The 19,303-nt window shown below is 34.7% G+C and overlaps 1 protein-coding gene across 1 annotated transcript in view; it reads right to left on the bottom strand.

Moving 5' to 3' along the window:
- The window catches only part of DPH6 (diphthamine biosynthesis 6), a gene marked incomplete at both ends in the record, with an annotated part of 134,529 nt that overhangs the window by 12,119 nt on the left and 103,107 nt on the right, over positions 1-19,303 (bottom strand). Inside the window, one exon of the mRNA XM_084239460.1 lies at positions 10,221-10,282. Coding sequence (XP_084095586.1) covers positions 10,221-10,282 — 62 coding nt within the window. The remainder of the gene's footprint in view (positions 1-10,220; positions 10,283-19,303) is intronic.

Genomic DNA, 19,303 nt, shown 5'->3' on the forward strand with positions numbered 1-19,303 from the left:
TCCAATTCTATATGAATAGTCCTGGAAAATGCAACCAGATCTTCCTACTCACAATCTTTATATAATATGGTTTCTCTCTTCCATCTAGCAGACAACCTTTACTTAAATGATCTTAAGAAATCAAAGAGAAACTATTGCTGGTAAAGATGGTGGATTGAATCCACGTATTTACACTCATCTCTTCTAAAACCTGTTGGAAGGTATTTCATAAAAAGGCATACATCACAAAGGTGGAGAGCATACAAGAGAAAGTGACAAAATCAACAAGTTTAGCAGAACTAAGAATACTGATTACTAAGCTAACAGTGGAGAATACTGAGGATATTCTCACAGTAGAATAATTCCCTTTTTTACACAGTAGAATAATTCCCTTCCTCTAAAACAACAGGCTAAGGAAGTGACTCCTGGTGGCTCTTGGTGCCACTGGAAGTGAAGGGGGAATGAAAAGAAGGATTGATAGGCAGTATGTTTAACAAACAATTTGATCCTTTGATCCATCCTGCTAGGCTGGCAGCTGCCTCTCCTCTACCCTAGCAGAATACGACATTTATTCTCTGTAGAGGGTGATACAGAAGAACTGTCCTGGGAGAAATGAGACAAACCTGAGGGCAGAGGCAGTATAATAAAAACAGAAGGATTCAGTTCATGTGTGCAGGCAAAAATTTTGAAACTTCTAGCTATTTTCCCTGCTCAGCAACCAGAAAACCAAAACCAGAATAAATTACAGCATGCCTTCACTTAAGACAGAAGACTGGTGTGTAGTTTTCTTTGGAAACTGACCAGCTCAGATTAAATGACTACCTATACTTCTCTATAGCAACTTGAGGTCACAAAGCACCACACATTTAGTGCTTACAATAAAAATTTTAGGCCCCTACTTTTAAATATGAGTAGAATACCAAAGATTACCAGAGACATCTCTAAAATGAAAGAAAACAAGGCAAACTATGGAGAAAACAGACTATGGGAGGACAGAAGGCAACAAACAAAGTACAAAACAAAGATTATGTAATAAGGATACAGTGTTATAACTTAAATTCTCACAGCATGGCAACAGTGAATGAAGAGAGGAAAGTTAGAAATTAAGGGAACATATAAATAATTGGAATTCCATAAAACAAAAACAGAGTGGTAAAAACACTAGTGAAAAAATGCAAGGAAATTTCCCCAAACCAAATTTTCCAACTGAAAATTCTACTTATCCTAGCACAATGGATTAAAAAAAAATACCTAAGACACAACATTTAAACTTGTACAATTCCAGGGACAAAAGAAATACACACTTTCAGAGAGCAGATGAGAAATAAATAAATAAGGTGATATAATAACTGTCAAGATTCAGAATGACTTTGGACTTCCTAACAGCATACCAAGTTACAAAGAAATGAAACACTATCAATATTCAGAAGGATAATTATTCCAAATATAGAATTCTACGATCTGCTGAAGAACCAATCAAATGTGAGTTATTAAGACATCTTGGAGATGCACAATCTCAAAAAATTTATCTCCCATGGGCCCTTTCTTAAGAATATTCTGGCAAATGCGCTTCACAAAAATGAGAATAAAGAAAGAAAAAGAAAGGCACTGGATCCAGAAAACAAGAGCTCCAACACAGAACAAAAGTAAAGGGAACTCTAGGATTATGAGGAGATACTAGAATCACAGGCTCCGAAGGAGGGTTCCATGGTCAGAAGGGAAAGACTTCTTCAGGGTGAGGAAATTGACCAAATAGTTAATATATCTAAATATCTGGATAAAAGATTAGAAAACTAGCAGTAAGCATAAAGGTAAATTAGTGTTAAGTATATTTTGTACTTAAAAAAAAAATTAAGAAAATAATATAATTATTCAATCTAGGGGGAAAAAGCTGTATAGACAAAGGAAGACTTATTCCCAGAGTTTATTACCTAATGCAATTATGCACTGGATTTGCATAGTTATCATAATGTAAATATTGAATACTGATACAACTACAATTGTAATATAGTATGTAATATAGTATGGATATACATATGGAAGGAAGCAAAGGGAAGAGATATAGCAAAATTTGCTTATTTTAGAGTGGGGAGTCAATAAATAGTGCTAAAATGGGGGTAGGGGGATCATTAATTAGTAAGGCAAACATGTCATTTAAAGACATGAACATAAATGTCAAGGTGAGAAATGAGAGGAGGGAGACTCAGAAGGTTGTTTCTGTGCCAAAATCTGAAGAACCGTTTGAGAATATTAACTTTGACAAGTCAATGTTTATCTGAAAATATCTCAAATGTCTGCCTAAAATATTTCAAAAATAGAAATACTCTTAATAAATACATAAAAAGCAGAATTAAAATTCATCTATTTTGAACAATGATAAAATATATCTAAGGGGAAAACATAAAAGCTAAAATAATTTTAGAATTCATTGTTTACTTATCAGATGATAATTATAGGAACCTGAAGAAGTTTAAGAAGCAATGGCTAATATATAACAATAAATTACAAGCCTTAAAGATTTTTTTTTCATCTAGAAACTACATTCCTAAGAATTTATCTAAAGAAAATAATCAGAGATGTACATGGTGATTTATTCGGAAAGATGATCATAACAGTAATAATTTAAAAAAAAAATTGAAAACAATTAAAAACTAACAAATATTTCCAACTTGAGATAACTTGTTAAATTTGTCATGATAGATTTATATGTATAATATGTAGAACATGCTGGTATCTATACACACATTATTTTATATATTTTCAAAATATATTTAGTTATATGGAAAATAAATTGACACAAAGTTAGGTGAAAATAGGACACAAGGTATGTATAGTTGAGTCCAATTTTGTAAATAAATTATGTAAAGGTATTTATCTATAGGAACTGGTATGCACAACAAACCAGGAAATGAACCATTATGGAAAATACCAACATGTGTGTTAGGAGCATGATGGGACTGAGACTATGCTTTTTATTTGTCCCCTATACTTTATTACATTTCAAGATTTTGGCAATAGGCATGGTTTCTTTTTTTTTTTTTATTTGTATTTATATATATTTCTTATACCTCTGTTTTTGATCACAGATATTTATAATTTTTAATGTGTATTTTTTTTTCATTCAACATTTTGCTGTTATATACACAATGAGTGTATTTTCTAACTGCAGAATTGTACTTCATAATATGCACCCGCCACATTTTGACTATCACTTTTTCCAAGAATCAACATCCATATTTCCTCAATAGCCCCAATATCATAAAAATAACCCTACAAAGACTATTCTCATTAATGTTCCCTTAAGGATGGATAGGAGAATTGCTATGTCTAGAAAGATAGAGATTTTAACTTGCATATACTGCAATATAAACCTCCAGAATGGTAGTACCAGTCTATATTCTTAGAAGGTGTCTAAAAACCCCTATTTGTCAACAATTGGCATTATCCAACTTTTTCACTTTGCTAATCTGGTACAAAGTAACATCATTCTGTTGCTTAAGGTGTATTTCTTTCATTACTAAATCAATCCGAGCATCCCTTCACAGGACTGGAGACATTCTCTTCTATATAATGGGTCTTCATAGTCTTTGCCTTTTTTTTTTAGGATTGTTGTCTTATATGTTGATGTAAGCCAGCTATCAAAACGTTGAGAATTTTAAAAATTACTTCAATTATAGTGTACACAGTTTTCTGTGAATTTTGCAAAGCAGGGAAAATTTCAGAAATTTTTTAGGAATGATGAATTTTAGTCATAATGGAAAATATTGCTAACATTAATCGATCACTTAGAAAGTACCAGCTACTGAATTAAGCATCTTATATACCATTCCATTGCTATTATTTCTATTTCATACTTGAAAAAGTCATTAGATTAACATTTCAGATAGGCAATAGTTAGGATTCACACCTAGGCACCTGACTAGTGGTACTTTGCTAATTGTTGTCACAGAATGCTTCTTACTCCAGGCAATCAGAATGAAATATGGAAAGGACTCTTGCCCAAAGGTATTATCTTTTCTCTACCACCATGTCATCAACCTCTCTGGAATTCTCCTAATTAAATATTAATTTTTGCAAGGGAAACCATTATAATATGCAAAAATTCCTTTCATTAAAAAATATTAACTCTTGGATTTAATAATATATTAAAGCATTAAAGTGTTGGCTAAATTGACTTATTACAGTTAACAAATCATATCCACCTGCATTACACAAGGGGTATGCAAGAGGTGGCTCAGGGACTTTGAGGCAGGTGAACAAGGATTGGCTCCTTTACCTAACTCCTTTCCCACACACCACTACAAACTTGAAGATTTTTGCTTTCTCTCCTCTTGGATTTTTAACTATTCATGAGAGTTATGTCAACGAATTGAAAAATGAATATACGGTTGATCTTTTATCTTGCTTAATGAGATTAATAATATTATTCATAAAGATAAGGAGATCTAGGCATTCCTTAAAATCTGATTTGTCTTAGGCAATGATGCAGAAGATAGAGTCTTAGATAATAAGTTAAAAAAAAATACCCCCTAATGCTGAAGGAAGATAGAGTTTGACAGATAACTCATTTCACCTTTATATTAGAATCATTGTGTTTTGGGTTCTTTAGGCAATTAGTGAGTCTCCTTTATGAGGATATGCAAAAATGATAGGAAAAAAGGGGGGCAAAAACCTTGGGCAGTATGAATTAAAATCTGAATCTTTCAGATAAGTGTTATGAATGAGGGGAGAAACAAATTGCTAAATATGTACGCAATTATTAAACACTCACTTTATGGAGAGCTCATATAACCGATTAGACAATGCACAAGTCAGAGAAAAAGACAGACTGCATTGCATAATTTACTCTAACTATCAGGAAAAAGAATTCCTGTTCAAAATGTACAACTATTTGTTAATATTCCCCTTTCCTTTCAATTCATACCACCCTGAGAAACTACTTTGTCAAAACCTGCAAAACTAACTCTTAGGTTCTGTTTTACTATAGATATTTATACTCTTCAAACATTGCTTCTGTCCTTTTACTTTTCTCCTCTTTTCCTGTATATCCTTTCCTTGATGTCTGTTATATTCTTTTTTGTTTTCCAACCTGTTTTCTCTGTGCTTCACTATGGGTATGTAATTCCCCCATTTTCCAGTTTCTTAATTGTCTATACAACTGGGTCAAATCTACTTATAGGAACCACTTGTTACAGTCTTAATGCCAACTACTGTAATTTTAGGTACTAGAATTTTATTTATATTGAATTCAGTATCAGAGTTCTATTTACATAGAATCTATTTTATATAGATTCCAAATCTTCCCTAACATAGTTCATCTTGTTACCCAATGCTATAGTCATTTTAAAATCTAAAAATTTTATTTTATTGATGTCTACTTGGATTGCTTCTATTGTGTCCTTTTCTCTCAGTTTCATTATCAGGCTTCCTAATAGGCTTGGTAGTTTTGATGAACTTCTGAAAATTGTATGTGGAATGTTTTAGAGATAAGCTGTGTGTCTGTTATCTTACTCTAGAGAGAAATAGACATTACGAATAGGATCAGATCACTTTAATTCAGAAGATGGAGAATTATGTGCATAGTGTGTTCCAATTTAGTTAAAAATGGATAAACACATGCATATATATTTACATATGCAAAAATGTTTTTTGAAGAGATACATTAGAACAGAAGAGAGGGCTTACTCTGGGAAAGGAAAAAAAGGAAACCGGATACTTAAGAGTCAGTGGAACATTTTACATTATTTTATAGTGCTTTTTTATGTATTATATATCTGAACTTTATGAAAGCATTATTTAAGACAAAAATAAAATAAAGCATGAGACGTATTATATGTTAGGAGGCAAAGAAGAAAATGGCAGCTCCAGGAGGCAAGAAAACCTCATTGTGTTAAACTCTGAGTTTAGATTTTAAGGATAGACTGGATTTAGGCAAGTGACGGGGATATAAATCATGCAGAGAAGGGGAGCAGAACATGGATGAGGGGAGTTTCGCTCTCGGAAAACAATAAGTACTTGGGAATTGATGAAGAGGATGGATGGAGGAGACTGCTTACCATACCAGCCTCATTTTCCCCAAAGACAGATTGGGTCATGCTAAAGGAGCTTAAGTATTTCTTTTAGGCAATGAGGGAGCGACTTTAAAATTTATAAGGCAAATGTGATATGATTCAATTTACATGTCATATCATGGTGGCAGTACTATGGACAAGGGACTGACAAGGGACAAGGCAGAAGGTAGATTTGAGCTGGAAGATTGCTGCAGTAATCTAGGGGAGGTGCTACTGTGGTGACAATGAGGATAAAAAGGGGCAGGTAATGTGATATCAAGAGGGTATAATTAAAGGAGGTAGGGCCTCATTTATGAACAAAAGAACATATGAAATCATGTATTACAATGCACTATACTAATTGCAATGAGAAACCATTTGAGTACACAGTGTAGCTCTTCCCTGTCAGGAGACATAAATATGGAATAGACATGTCATGAAGGCATTGTTCACTTCTGCATAGTTGAGACTGAGGTGCTGAGGACACCTAAGAGAGGAAGGTGTCTATTTGGCAGTTGAATTTACATGTCTAGGGCGTAGAAAGATGTGGGGAAACAGATTTAAATGGTATAAAAATAAAAGCAGTCATTGAAATCACAGGGTTTCATATCACCAAAGGAGGAAGGTTATGGGTGGAACAACAACATATAAAGGGTGTCCCAAATGTTGGACATCTCAAAAGGAAGTTAAGAAATACTCAGCAAGATGACTGGATCAAGAAGATGTGGTACATATATACCATGGAATATTACTCAGCATTCAAAAAAGATAAACACATGCAATTTGCTGCAACATGGATGGCGCTGGAAGGGATCATGCTCAGCGAAATAAGCCAAAAAGAAAAAGAAAAATACCGGATGGTCTCACTCATAGCAGGAATCTAGAAAACTTAAATAAGGGACCAGGAAAATGAATAACTATAAGAAAGTGAAAATCAAAATCAACAAAAAACTATGAACCAGAGACACTTTTAGGGGGGCGGGGGCGGGAGGGGAGGGATTGGGGTCAGAATGGGGGGCTGCAATTGTATGGGGAATATAACAATAAAATTTATAAAAAAAAAAAAAAAAGAAATACTCAGCAAGGGTTCAGGTGTGAGTGGCATCAAGAAGCCAATGGGTGACAATTTCAAAAAGGCATACACTCTTTCAGAGAGATCTGGAATGGCAGGGTATGAAGGATGTTGCTGGTATTGTGAACTAGAAGATGATATGTTGATCACTATGTTAGAATTATCTAGTGCCTTTTTAATGGTCAGATTCCTGTTCCTTCTGAGCTGAAATTTCTTGGAGTGGGAAAAAGGTATAGGCATTTTAAACAAGGTCCCCAAGTCTGAAAATGACTATAGCAGATTGTAAACTGCTCAAGAATGAGGGTCTTGTTTAATTCATCGTGCATACTTAGTGATCACCATAATATCTGTGAAAGAACAGGTCCTCAATAAATGTCAAATAATTTAAAGATTATAGCAATGAATGCATAGAGAGATGAACAAGCAACTGAAATGAAAGAACCTTGTATCTTTGACAAATTTTGGCAAGATTACTGACACTCACATTCCAGTAGGGTGAAAGGAGGGATGACAGACAATATTCATATAAGGAGGTAAGCAAATAAGGTAATTTGGACTGATCTGCTTTAGTCATGGTAGTCAGGGAGAGCTTCTCTGAGGAGGTAGCATTTGAGCTGTCACTTACATTATGAGAAACCATTAGCCATGTTACATTTTGAAGACAGAACATATCAGGCAGAGGAATGTCATAAGGAAAAACAAGGGTGAATACCGTGGGTTTAGGTATTAAAGAGGCTTATGTGTTTATGGCTCAGTGAGTGACATGACATACAGATTGGTAGAGAACGAGCCTGAAAAGATTGATAGGATGCTGATCATATAGACTTATAGGTTATGCTCTCTAGGAGTCTGGATGTTATTCTAATTGCAATGAGAAACCATTTAAATTTTAAAGAAAGTAGTGATAAGATTTGATTTACACTTTAAAACAAATCACACTGTCATATGTATGAATAATGGATCATAGCAGGGCAATGGTGGAAATAAGCAGACCAGTTAGGGTTGATGTAGTATTCCAGACAAGTGATGATTATGGCCTGGTGGCAAGCAGCAGAGACCACAGCAGAAGTAGTGAGAGGTGTTTGGATTTAGAATATATTCTAGAGATAGAGCAGAGATCACGTTAATGGGCTAGATACAGTAGGTGAGGGGAAGAGGAGTATAAAGAGTTGGGATTTTAGCCTGTAGGCAGTGGGGACTCATTTAAAGTTTAGAAGTGAGTGAGTGACACAATTACAGTAGAATATATTAGAACAATTATCTTGAGGCAGTAATAAGCAAAATGAAATCTTTGGGAAATAAAATGGAAGGTAGAGGCAAATTTGGAGGTGTCAGTAATACTCTAGGCCTGAAGTGACAGGCACCCAAATTAAGGTGATGACAAAGGGAATGGTAAAAAGTGATGGTTATAAAAGCCATAGTCAAGTTTGTAGAGATTTAATTTGTGGTGCCTTTGGGCACCGGAGCTTAGCAGAGAAATCTGGGCTAGAAAGATTTAATAGTCATCAGGATACAGCTAGTAATTAAAGCCCTGTGAGTGATTGAGATCACCCAGAAAAAGTTGGTAGAGTAAAAATGGAGCCTGGACGAGGAACTAGCAAGAAATAAGAGTGACCAGACCAAAAGGAGAAAACTAGGAAAATACAAAGTCATGAATACTAATAGAAACATTTAAAAAAAAATGTTTATCACTGTTAAATAAGGTAAAATGTGTCATTGGGTTTGGAGAAATGAAGTTCAGAGGTGATGGTGGTCAGATTCATTTAGAGACAGAAGAAGCAGCCAGATTTTGGTAAACGAGGCATCTAAGACATGGAGTACTGATAGTAACACTTCTGAATTTTTTGGTTTTGAAGCAAGAAGAGAGAGAAGTGGCTTAAGAAACAACTAGAGTGGAAGGAAGGAACCCTTAGGATGGGAGGGGTGGTGGCATGTTTCAATACTGATGTGAAGGAGGCCATGAAGAGAGAGAGGATAAGGACAATGGAAGGGTTGACTGTGAGGTTTCTAAGATGTGGAAACACTGGTAGATGAGCTATATACAGAGGAGCAAGGATAGGTATGGGCACAGGTAAATTAGTAGAGGTGGTGCTCAACGGTAGAGGGTTTTCAAGCATGATGACTTCTATTTTCTCTGTGAAGGAAGAAACAACTTGTGTACTCAATGTGAGGGGAAAAAAGTGAAGTAATATCAAATTTGAGAAGAAAAGCAACAAAAAGCCCATTATGGAGAATAGGTAGATAATTTCTCTGGAGAAACATAAGACTACCAGACCATATTGAGGAACCTGCTAAATGAAATGATTTCTGCATTTTTGTGCTTAACACCCTATGATAATACCCAGGGTAGTTCATAATCAACATTCTGGCAATCCCAAAGCCTTTCTTGTCTTTTCTGTAAAGAATCTCTACATGGTTGAAACCTGAATTCATAAGTTCAATTTTTTTTAAAGATTTATTTATTTATTTATTTATTTATTTATTTATTTATTTATTTATTTATTTATTTGTTTATTTGTTTATACAAGCACTGGGTACAGTCAGAAGCATGGGAGGGTGAGAGAATTCACCAGAGCCAGAGCTGGGAGCAGAGCAGGCAGAAGGACCGAAGTACACTGCTGAGGGGAGCAGCGGGCGTGGCAGGAGAGATCTGTCACACCATGTGGGACCCTCGTCCGGCAGCCGGGGATCGAACCAGTGCTGCAGACGTTGCGGGCAGCTTCGCAGCCCAGTGCTCAACCGCTGCGCCACCAGGGGAGGCCCACATATGTTCAAATTTTAAAAAGCTTACAAAAAGTTCTTTGCCAAAATCACAATCTCTCTCAATTCTGAAATTCTCCTTCTTTGGCCCCCATGCATTCAATTTCATTATTTATCTACACTGTTTTGGCAGAAGAGAGATTTAGTCTGATGGAAGGAAATAGATATAATGGGCCAAAGAACAAACTGCTGTGAGATGAGACTTACCAGAAGAGCCTGGGCACAAGCACGCCTCCTATATTGACTTAAATACTGTATCTGTCTTTCTATATTAAAATTGACTTCATAATCATATCATAACACTGTTCCCCCCCCCTCCTTTAAATACCTATAATTTGAGAAATAGTATAAATTCTTACCTCTAAGAGATAAGGCTCCATTTGATCCAGGGTTTTTCCAAGGTGCTTATCCGGATCTAAACCTGCCAAGAAAGGTTAAATTTTATAGAGAACTATCAAACTGGAAGTTTAGACACAGTCACCCCCTGCCCCTCACCTAGGAAACCAATACATGTATATTTTAAATTGCTTTGATCTTAAAGTAAAATGTACTATGCTACTATTTATTTTCCTATTTCCCTTGGGTTCTTGAAATACATGTTTCATTCCAGTTCATCTCAATTGCACTGTATCAGGTACCAGATGTATTGTTTCCATTTCTTTTTCCTTTTTGGGAAATTGTAATTAGGATAGAATACAAATATCATTTCAAAGATATGAAATTTAAATCCCTGGTATTTTAATTATTATGAATTTTTTTTACCCAAGGACAACACTGAATTTTTTCTCATTTATTATTTATCTAAACTTCAAGTTTCCTACTTATAGTACAAAAGTAGAAAATAGAAGAGTGGTAGATTGTCAGGCCTACATATTAATAGTAGCATAAGGGCACAAATAATTATATTATCAAATATTAAATATTTCATTTTGATGATCACTTTTGTGACGTTTTCCAAGTAAAGTTAGAGACAACTTTGAATATTCATTATTGTACCAATAGCATGTCATAATCTTTGATACAGATGTTGAACTGATATAACTGAAGTTTTATATAGATGATGGGATATAGGTAGACAAGTTTTGTGGAGTTAAAACAATTAAATCAAAACTTTAAGGAAGATTTTCAAATATTTTCCTGAAACATATCATAGATCATTTCAAAACAGCAAAGACTACTACAAATCTATAAAATATTTAAAATGATGTAACTACATTCTTTTCTGTCAGAGTTAATAATGAAATATTGACATGGGTGACCCTTCATAGTTTGGTAATGGGATCTCAGTCATATTTAGTCAGGGTGGTAGAAGCCGCCATAATTCATGATCTGATGTTTAGACATTTCATACAGGGCAGGCCAATCAGTAACAACATTTCACAAACACAAAACAACGGATGATTTCATTAGACTAAAGGAATAGCAGAAGCTGGGAAGCAAACAAATTTGATGTTATAAATTAATTAGAGGTTATGCTGGTGATTTTGGTGAGTTTCTTCAACATGGGTAATGATTGAGGAGTTCGTATGGTGCTAGTTAAATAGTAGATACAATTTTTTATCCCAAAATGTCTGTTTTAGTAATGAAAATGCTTTTATAGGTTCAATAGTCTAGCTATTCTTCTGAATAGACCTTTTTACTTTATTTTTTTTTTTAAAGATTTATTTATTTATTTATTTATACAAGCACTGGGTACAATGAGAAGCGTGGGAGGGTGAGAGAATTCACCAGAGCCAGAGCAGGGAGCAGAGCAGGCAGATTGACGAAGTACACTGCTGAGGGGAGCAGCGGGCTGCAGGAGAAGTCTGCACACCATGTGGGACCTTCACCCGAGGGCCGGGAATCGAACTGGTGCTGCAGAGGCTGTGGGCAGCTTCGCAACCCAGCGCTCAACTGCTTCGCCACCGGGGAGGCCCTAGACCTTTTTACTTTAAATGAACACTACAGGATACATACTTGTGTCAGGCTAACATGTTCCATTGCACATGATAGTAATAATAACTTGAGTCCTTTCCCTGATGGCTTGCTGGTTACTCTAGCTTTGCTTTTATTTTTCTGTTCATTAGAAACGGATAGTCACTGGGAACCTTGTGATTAGCATCCAGATGACATGCATTTCAGATTGCTTTTGTATTTTCTTGAATAAGGTCCAGAGATCCCTAGCAATTCAACTACTGTCCTTGAGAAATCAATGGCTTGAAACCATCCCGATTTCTGAGATTTCTTCTAAATTGGTTGAGACCATTATACATAAAATGAAATTTGTCAGGAATGTAATGCAGTAGGAAGATTATTCATCTTATTCCAGAATATATTCAGATATGGAACTAGTCTCAAGAAATTCTTTACTGTTTAGAACACTGATGATTCCATAAATATTAAACTCCATGCAAATGAAAACTTTGTAACTTATTTTTATAAATATGATTGAATATTTAATTTTCTTACACTTCCACATATTTTTCACAGGTTTCCTCATTTAGAAACATCTTAGCATTGTATATTATTTATAATGCTATACTTATAATATTTACTAATTTCTTTAAATGGAATAAGACAATTAAAATAATTTTAAAACAACGATCTGGAGAAACAGATCCCATTAACATGAAAAAGTGTTAACTTATCTATAATTATAAAGCTCAAAGATGTTAGTATTTTATTTCATGTATTTTTGTTTTGGTATTTTCTAAGTAGATGGTATGTGTGGAGTCTCTGATATTCAAAAATCCTTCATAATTGAGAACGAAGGTCAGGGTAATATTAGTATCAGTAAAAATATATTTATCTTTGGACTTATATTTACGCTCTAAATGGTTTCTCTAAACCATTTAAATGATGAAGGCAGTGTCTAAGTTAAAATTGAACACAAAGCTGAGACAACAAAAATTACTTCTCAGTTTAATTTACTTGTTTTATCAACAAGCATCCACTTATATTTCTAACCACAACTAAAGAATGATGTGACTATACCAATATATTTGCTCTTAAATAATTCTATTATATAGAATCATTTCAAAGTTTAAGAATATGTATATAACAATACCTCAGTAATTTTTAAATTCCTCTTATACGTTCATTCTAATTTCAATTTTTAAGCAGTAGCCACTTAACTGGTAAATGCAGCAAGTTCAAAAGGCATAATCTTTTTCTTAAATGAAACCAGTATCTAGACCCAATACAATTTCACTATAATTTGAAAATCTTTCTCCTGATCTTTGTAATGTCATGATTCCCATTTTATTTTATATAAACTACATTACTTTTCAATGCTTTGAGGGACTGTGAAAAGCCTATGAGAAAGTCACAATGGCTCATAGGTTTTTTTCTATGCAATCCAACTTTATCTAAAAGCTTCAAATTATCCTAGTCCCTGAGAAAAGACTCTTTTTTTGGATTCATTCAATTTTGGTGTCTCTTTTGTAGAGAAGCTGGGTCACAAATGGACATAAACTGTTTCACTAAAACCCTCACAGTCTGCTCAATTTATCTCTGAGTCAGTCAGCTGTGGAATATGAACTCAGTGTGTCTATTTTCCCCATGGAAACCTTTATAATCATTGAGATGGTTACATGTATTAATGGTGATACAAATATCAAGATCAAGAAATATCAACTTTAATAAAAGATGATTACAATCCATAGGCCCCAGAATGATGTTACATTTACAATACATTTTAACTTAGTTACATAAATAAGTTACCTTAAATTACTAACAAACATTTTCTTCAAAGTGCATGAAAAATCTGCTGTAAATTTTGACATCTAGCCATTCAATCACATCTTATGGACATTCCTTAATGGAAACTGGGTGGATGAATAAACCCACAACAAGACCTAGGCACTGGATAACGCCATGCAGAATTAAGAAATTAATTAGGAGGAAGAACCATAATTTGTAGAGCTGACATCTATTTTACTTTACTTGCATGTATCAATGGGAAGCAATTACAATTCAATTAAAATATTCAATTTTATTACTTTTCTGACTGACCTTGAAGTTAATGCCTGTTTTATTTAATTGCATCATCTATGAATAAATGTTAACCCTACAATGTTATGCCCCATTATTTTCAATGCATTTTTCAACTTCTCAAGTGAATTATATCAGTCAATTTATTATCTACTGCCATGAAAGCAAGTGGAGGTTTATTTCTTCATGACAGGCCAATATATGATATGAGCAAAACATCACAAATTGTTTGATAATGCTATTTTTAACAGAGAGAAATAAAATGAATTGTGTCCTTATCTCAACTTTTGTGGCCTAAACTTTTACTGTAAAATCAGTAAGTGATATTAGAAAAGGTATAATCACTCTGAGAAGCAATTTCTAGTCTGCCTATAATTCTTGATAAATTCAGTGAATACAGGAATGGTGCATCCCATGTATTTTCAAAAGTTAAATCACGTACTTGCAAACACACATACAGCCCTAATCATTTCATTCTGTTTCTACCAGTTCATTGGTCATGAGAACAATTAGGTTTATCTAAAAATAAGTAGGTTTATTTAAAAAGCCTAATGGTTTTGTTAGTACATATGACTTTTTTTTTTGGTGGTTGTTTCCAGACAACCGTTGAACACACTGGCATTTCAGAAATAAAACGATTAAATTTGTGTTAAAAAAAAAATCAGATAGGAGAGACTGATCATGTGATCTCTAAAGTAAAATGGAGTTCACATATCTTGAAAGCTATTTGGGGAAGGATCTTATTTCAACTTCCACATTTCCATTTCTACACAGACCACTAAATGCTCACTTATCTTAGAGGTTGTGTTTAGAACTCATCTCAATATGTAACTTCTTCTGAAATCTCTGAGCTAGTATTTTACTTCAGTGTAAGGAAGATAAAAGAGAATCAGATGCTTTATAGATTCACTTTTAAGATCCTTGGCATGCATGAAATGAATGGACAATAAATTATATTAAGTATAATTATACAGTTAATGATAATCAATACTTGCTGTGATAACCCAAGTGATCCCTTTTTCTATGTTTAAAAGTACTCTACTGTTTTAACACATAAAAATGACTAAAAAGTGAAAAATATGCATATCAAAGAGATTTTTTTTTAAATGAGGGACCTGAAATATTTATTTTAGACATATCTTGTAATCTTTCACATTAGTTTTCAATATGATGAGTTCTGGAAACTAAAAAAATCTTGATATGAGTAAAGAGTATTTGAAGGGGTGAAAGTTGAGGTTAGAAAAGCAGACAAGACTGATCCTATAGGGTTCTGTGTTTCATTTTGAAGATCTTATACTTGAATATACGGTCAAGAGAAGACAGAGAAATACTAAGCAGAGAAATGACATGAAACAATTGGACTATTAGAAATATCACTCTAGCTTCAGTCCCAAACAAAAGTGTAGATAAGAAGGCAAATAAAGAGACTCCTGTTGAGTTGGTGAGAGATGAGGCAACAGACGAGGCAAGATGTATGGAAGGAAGAGGAGAGATTTGAGGGCAACATATAGTAGTAGGTAACATATACAATACTTCCTGATGAACTGGATAAGAGGAATACAGCCAAGAGAAAAAGGTAAGGGTGATTATCAGGATCCTAGCTTTGCTCAAATGAAAAGATGATGGTACTAAACACCATTTATTTAAATATGAAGCAATACAGTTTGAGAAGGAAAATAAAGAATAAATTCAATTTTAGACATGTGCTTGAGGTTCCTGTGAGTCACCGAAGAAGAGATAATTATTTGGCAGCTAGGCTTGGGGTTAATGTCCAGAAGAAACCCTAACATAGAAGTAGAAACCATGAGATAAAATCACTGAAGAAGAATATATAAAGTGAGAAGAGAAAATATAGTAAAGAGTTTTTAGGAATATCAAACTTTAATGGGCACATAGAATCAGAGAGCTGTTCAAAATGAAAATTTCATCTGGTCAATTTTACTTGAAAATCCTTCAATCATAGATGTTTATGTTATCTATGCAAGATGGGCTAGATGGTTATGTTACTGGGCAAAGAGTCCAAAAACAGTAACCAATTTAGAAGTTCTCTCACAAGTTCTGGGTCTGGCCACTACCTGCCACAAATGTAAACAAAAGGATTCTGGTGCATCAAAAGAGAAAACAATTTCTTTTAACTAGCAGGGGAGAGGGAGAGAGGGAGGGTCCACTAACCAGTGGTGGTGTGAGTTGGACTGTGGCTAACTGTGCATGAGTATGCAGAGTATAGCAAGGCCTGCAGCTGTGGAGCTGGGGACTGTGGTGCCCTGGGTAAAGTCTTACCAAGTCTTGCCCCTATTACTGCCACCACAGGGGTGCAAGGTGTGGCAGAGGCCTGCTGCTGCTGAGGAGGCCCTCAACCCCCAGCCTTGGGGACAAAGGTCTATAGCATGCCCAGCCAGAGGAGCAGCTGGACTCTTAGCAATCCCTTTGTAAAAAGCAGTGCTCCCTTATAAAAGCTTTCAAAATGGCCATTCTACTCTGCCTATTTTCTATCAGCCCTGCCACTCAGGACATAGGGGCAGAGTTCAGACCATGGCACTATGCCTAAAAGATTTCACCTTTTTTAAGAGCTGAGTAGTAGTCCATTGAGTGTGTGTGTGTATATATATAACAAGTTGTTTATCCAGTCATTTGGCAAAGGGCATTTAGGTTGATTTCATGTCTTGGCTGTGGTGAATAAAGTTACTAAGAACATAGGAGTGCATGTATCTTTTAGTATTAGTGTTTTCATGTTTTGTGGATAAATACCTAGGAATGGTATTGCTGGATAATATGGTATTTCTATTTTCAGTTTTTAAAGGAATCACCATTCTGTGTTCCACAGAGACATCACCAGTTTACATTGCCAACACATGTTTTTTCCAATCTTTTTTTTTTAAAGATTTATTTATTTATTTTATATAAGACTCAGGGTACAGGCCAGGTGTGCGGGAGGGTGAGAGGATTCGCCAGAGACAAAGCGGGGAACAGAACAGGCAGACTGATGAAATACACTGCTGAGAGGAGCAGAGGGAGAGACAGGAGAGGTCTGCCATGCCATATGGGACCCTTGCCGGCCAGCAGGGATCGAACTGGCATTGCAGAGGCTGCGGGCAGCTTCCCAGCGCGGTGTTCAACCACCTGCGCCACCATTGGAGCCCTTTTTCCAATCTTTTTGATATAGGCTATTATCATGGCTATAACATGATTTTAATTTCCCTAATAATAAGCCGCAAAATTTTTCATGTGCTTACCGGCCAGATCTATATATACTATATAAATGAACCAATACAATAAATAGTATGCATCTGAAGAGAATTCATTTAAAGACAAGCCCCACAAACTTTATAACATATCCTTACTCCAGGCAGTTTAAATATATGCGTTGATTCCTCAGTTAAGATAGGATAGTTTCATTTTCCAATTATAACAAATATGGGACAATGTTGATATTAAGACAGTAAACACAAATATCTGCTTGGGCAGTAGAGTTTTAAAATAGTCTTAATTAAATAGAAAAAGATTCATGGTTATGTTTTCCCAGAAGGAGTTTTTACCTGTTTCATGCTGTCATGAAAATTTCTTCCATTAGTGCAAATTATCTGCCCCTAACCATAAATGTTACTACAGAGGGTTAACTTTTATAACAGCGCAAGCCTTATTTTCTTGTGAATACTGCATCTTTGATTTTTAGAGGAAATTGGAGTTACTGGTTGAGATAATCATAAAAAGATAGGTTTTAGAATGATAATATAGTACATAGTTTTGGGAAGGATATAGATAATAGCTTTCCAAGAACATATATTACATGGACACATATAATAGTTTTAGTATAAACAGAATCTTAATCTATTAAAGATTTCAAAGGATATATACATACCAGAACCAAATAGTAATAGTCCTAATTCATTTTTAGAAAAGACTGTTCAATCTAGATGTGCCAGCAATAAACTGAACAAAATCAGCATTTACTTCCTTTGCTATTGTAATCTGTTCCTCCCCTTTACAGACTGAGCCAAAGGTACTCTATTCAGAGATGGGTGGCTGTGGGATTGGTAGTATTTGCATTTGAATCTTAAAAAAGATATCACATTAATTCAGAAATTGATTTCTAGTTGACATTATTGCCTTGTGTTATGTTTTTACTCCTCCATATGTAGTATGGTAATAATTATAGTTTTTACAAAGTCTAAGTAAAAATTGTTTTGTTGAGCTTTTCCAGTATATATATTTAGTTATTAATATAGCCAAAGTGAAACCACCCAATACCTGTCTTTTATTTCTTTTATTATTATATGTGTGCATGTAATATATATTTCTTGGAAAGGTCCATCCATTTTATTTCCCAAAAGGCACAATCTCCTCTTTTTTAAATAGCTGTGTGGTATTCCATTGTGTATCTAGTCCACAATTTCCTTATCCAGTTGTCTTTGTTGGGTACTTAGGTTGGTGTCAAGACTTGGCAATTGTGGACAGTGTTGCTATGAACATAGGAGTACATAAGTTTACATATTAGTAATTTCAATTCTTTGAGTAAATACCTAGCAGAGGTATTTACAAGCACGATAAGGAATTTCCATTTTTATTTTTTAAAGGTGTCTCCATATTGTTTTCCATGGAGGCTGGAACAGATTGCATTCTCACCAACAGTGGATAGGGTTCCTTTTTTCTCCACATCCCTGCCAACATTTGTTGTTTCTATTCTTTTTGCTGTGGGCCATTCTCACAAGTGTGAGGTGGTATCTCTTTGTGGCTTTTTTTTTTCAAAGCTTTATTTATTTATGCATACAAGAACTGGGGTATAGGCCGGAGGTGTGTGGGGGGTGAAAGGAGTCACCAGAGAGAGAATGGGGAACAGAACAGGCAGACTAACTGAAGTACACTGCTAAGGAGAGCAGTGGGCAAGACTGGAGAGGTCTGCTGCGCCATGTGTGGGTTTGCTCCCTGGCCCGTGATCAAACCCAGGTTGTAGAGGTGATAGCAGTGAGACTTATCCTCTAGGCCACAAGGCCACTTGTATGTCTTCTTTAGCAAAGTATCTATTTAGGTCTTCTGCTCATTTTTAATTTGGTTGTCTGTTTTTATTGTTGTTCGGTTGTATAAATACTTTATATATTTTGGAACTTAGTCCCTTGTCAAATGTATGATGCGCAAATATCTTCTACCATTCTGTTGTTGCATTTTTGTTTTTGTGATGGTTTCATTTGAGGTTTAAAAGCTTTCTAATGTGATATAGGCCCACTCAGAATTTTATATTTAAACCTTGATTTTTTTCACTTATTTAAAATGTTAGGTAATTTATAACACATTTGGAAAATGTTAAAAGTCTCAACTTTTGATATTTTAATACCTGAGTTAAAAGTTTAAAAATTATGTGCTAAAAAAGTACTTTGCATAAAGATAAAACTATGTTTCCAATAGCAATTAACTATACTTGAATGCACATTAAGTAACCTTTTTAAACAAAATAATTATTTGAACAAAGTTCATG

Source organism: Talpa europaea (assembly GCF_964194135.1).
Source record: "Talpa europaea genome assembly, chromosome: 8".
NCBI classification, from domain to species: Eukaryota; Metazoa; Chordata; class Mammalia; order Eulipotyphla; family Talpidae; genus Talpa; species Talpa europaea.